At 38.3% G+C, this 3,820-nt stretch overlaps 1 protein-coding gene across 1 annotated transcript; it reads left to right on the top strand.

Annotated features, from left to right (window-relative positions):
- Positions 1 to 2,833: 2,833 nt before the first annotated feature.
- LOC123311649 lies at positions 2,834 to 3,418 on the top strand. Its single transcript, XM_044895717.1, has one exon. The coding sequence runs from the start codon at positions 2,834 to 2,836 to the stop codon at positions 3,416 to 3,418; it is 585 nt and encodes a 194-aa protein (XP_044751652.1).
- The last annotated feature ends 402 nt before the right edge of the window (positions 3,419 to 3,820 follow it).

Here is a 3,820-nt window from a genome sequence, read left to right as displayed (position 1 = left end):
CACAATTGCAGCAGTCTACTGTCCGCCACGACACAGCATCAAAATAGAACAATTTGATGACTTCTTTTCTACGTTGGACTCTAAATTTATAGTAGGTGGAGACTTCAACAGCAAACATACCACATATGGCTCCCGGTTGACAACTCCAAAAGGAAGGCAACTAGTAAGTCTTGCAGAACAAAAAGGCTATTCCTTCTTATCGACAGGGTCACCCACTTATTGGCCAACCGACCCAAAGAAAATTCCTGACCTTCTGGATTTATTTGTTACTAATGGCATTTCTTCAACAAACATGGATGTAAAATCTAGTTTTGACCTGTCTTCAGATCACTCAGCAATAATAGCGACATTTAGCAGCTTTATTATCCACAGAAAACACACCACCAGGCAACACAATAGAAAAACAGATTGGGATAAGTATCGAACAAAAATTGAAGACGATTTACCTCGGGGAATAAGTCTCAAAACTCAGAAAGACATAGAAGAAGCACATTCAACAACGTGATCACTAAAGCTGTTGAGGAGACAACTCCAACAATAGCCCAGCCAAATAAAATCTACCACATCCCAACAGGAATCAAAGAACTTATAGCGCACAAAAGAAGAGCAAGAGCAATATGACATTCAACACATTCTCCAGTTGACAAGAACAACCTGAACCGAGTGACCAACCGACTGAAGGCTAAAATTAATGAGGCAAAAGAAGCATCCTTCTATGAATATGTTTCGAACCTGAACAGATTTGACAACTCCATTTGGAGACCAATAAAAAACCGCAAGAGGCCAATAATACACATTCCACCCTTACGTAAACAGTCAGATTCCAACTGTGCCAGAAGTGATGGAGAAAAAGCCGGACTTTTTGCAGACCATCTAGCCGAGGTATTTACTCCAAACAGCAATACTATGGACAGCGAAATCGACAGAGAACTACAGAAAACATCTGATAGAACAAGATTCATTAGACCTTTCAAATACTGCGAAGTAAAATCTGAAATTAACCACCTAAACGTAAAAAAAGCTTCTGGAGTGGATAAAATCAGTCCAAAAATGATCAAAGAGCTACCAGAAAGAGGAATTGCCCAACTCATGATTATATTCAACGCCATCATCAAGCAAAGCTACTGGCCAGAACACTTTAAAGCTGCGGAAATAATCATGATTCTAAAACCAGGAAAAGACCCAAACTGTGTTACCTCTTACCGTCCAATCAGCTTGCTACCTGTTGTCTCGAAAATTCTCGAAAAACTGGTCCTTCGAAGAATAAAGAATGACCCAAATACAGAAGAATGGATTCCACTTCATCAGTTTGGCTTCCGGTCAGAGCATTCGACAGTGCAGCAAGTCCACAGAGTCACTCAAGAGGTGAATAAAACACTTGAAGAAAAGAAATACTGTATATCAGTGTTTTTAGATGTCAGCCAAGCTTTTGATGAAGTTTGGCATCCTGGCTTGCTATTCAAAATAAAAAAGCTCCTACCATCAACCTAGTTCAATCTACTACAATCCTATATTACTGAAAGGAAATTCAGGGTCAAAGTAAACGACAACATCACAGACTATCTCCCTATAACATCTGGAGTTCCGCAAGGAAGTGTCCTGGGCCCTCTATTGTACTTGTTATACACAGCCGACCTACCAACACACAGAGAAACAACAACTGTTACATTCGTTGATGATACCGCTATATTAGCAAGCCATGAAGATCCAAATATAGCTTCTCACATGCTTCAGAACCACCTCCTAGAAATTCAAAAATGGTCCAACAAGTGGAGAATAAAAATCAATGAGACAAAATCAGTACAAGTTAATTTCTCTCTTCGCAAGGAACAATGTCCTAGGATACCGGAATCCACATCTACAAAATACCTGGGCATGCATCTTGACAAACGACTCACCTGGAAAGAACATATAACCAAGAAAAGAAAACAAGTCGACTTAAAAGTCAAGGAGCTTTATTGGCTAATTGGTAAAAAATCAAAATTATCTCTGGAAAACAAACTCCTCATATACAAAACCATCATTAAACCCATTTGGACCTATGGAATTGAGCTCTGGGGATGTTCAAGTAAATCCAATGTCTCCATAATACAGATAAGCCAATCAAAAATTCTAAGAATGTTAACAAACGCACCCTGGTACGTTACGAACCAAACGCTCCATACAGATCTAAAGATCCCATACGTGAAAGAAGTAATCCAGGACAGAAGTTGCAGACATCACGCAAAACTCGAAAGCCATCCTAACGCCCTAATCCGACCACTGACCTAACCCCAGATACCAGACGACTGAAGAGAAACTGGCCAGCAGATCTGAAGGATGCCTGAGGACCTATCACTGGATAAGACCTCATAACGCCACTTAGGAGCCTACAGCTCTGAACCAGCAAACAGGCCCATAGAATGAATACATTCTGATTGCTTGTATACGTACTATAATAAAAAAAAAAAAATTTGGGATGTATTAAACTGAAATTACAGCACCATAGGATAAGTATAACTATCTCTCAGTTTATCGCTTCGAATTTTTTGTATCAACTTAGACTTGACATGTATTCAGAATCTCCGGAAAACCAAAGAACAACTTATATTTACCAGAATATTGTTGAAAGTATACATCAAGCAGCAAGAGGAGCTATTGGAAAGAAAAGAAAATTCAACAGTGCAAAAATATGGTGGAACGGTGAAATAGAAGAAATAATTGCACAAAAGAAGAAAGCTTATATGAAGTGGATCACAACAAGGCTACAGGAAGATCGGAATGCTTACAACGTTATGAACAGAGAAACACGAAATAAGATTAACAAAGCAAAGAACGAAATATGGGATGAAAAATGCCAAGAAATAGATACATACATAGGGGGAAGGAAATCTATAGAAGTGTGGAAGTTTATAAAAAATGTAAAATCAACAGGAAAGGAAAAATCCAACATAAGCGTAATCCGATAACAACAATGGATACAGCACTACACAGAATTACTTCAGGAACGACGTCCACAATACAGAGAAGAGGAGAACCCAATTTAAAATTCAAGGAGAAAATTGAAATTGATATGGAAATGGTGGTGGAGAATATAAAAGTTCTGAAACCGGGTAGATCCTGTGGACCAGAAGGGATATATGCGGAGCTCATCAAGAACGGTACTAAAAAACTTTTCCACCTGCTCACTACAATATTCAGCCGATACATAAACGGTGAGGATGTTCCAGATGCTTGGAAACCGGCTTATGTATCCTCAATCCATAAAAAAGGGAAAAAAAATGTATGCTCGAAAGGCTCGAAGGCATCTCAGTTACAAGTACGCCTAAGCAGACTATACGAAAGAGTTTTAAGAACCCTAATAGAAAAAAAAATTGACGAAGAGAACAATGTGGATTCAGAGCTGGAAGATCTTGCACGGACAATGTGTACTGTATGAAAGAGATAATTGAAAAAAGAAGTTCAGTTAACCTAGCAACACATATTTTATTCGTAGATCTAACCAAGGCTTATGATTCAATACCTTGGTGTTTGCTATGGGAAACACTACAGATAATAAATATAAATCAGACTTTGATTGGGGAATGGAAGAATCTATATTATGGCTCAACATCTAGAATTAAAATAGGAAACAAATTGTCAAGTCCATTTTATGTCAATAAGGGCTTACGACAGGTATGCACCATATCAACCACTTTATTTAAAGTATATATAAAAAATGCTTTAATGCAATGGAAGCGAAAATGTTCTGGGATAGGCATACCCCTGAATGATACAAACATTTACACTTTACAATTTGCGGATGATCAGGTGATAGTCGCAGGAGACAAAGAAGATCTTG

This window comes from Coccinella septempunctata, chromosome 4 (assembly GCF_907165205.1).
Source record: "Coccinella septempunctata chromosome 4, icCocSept1.1, whole genome shotgun sequence".
NCBI lineage: Eukaryota > Metazoa > Arthropoda > Insecta > Coleoptera > Coccinellidae > Coccinella > Coccinella septempunctata.
The sequence above is the reverse complement of the archived record's forward strand: the minus strand, read 5'-3'. Positions and strand labels throughout refer to the sequence as shown.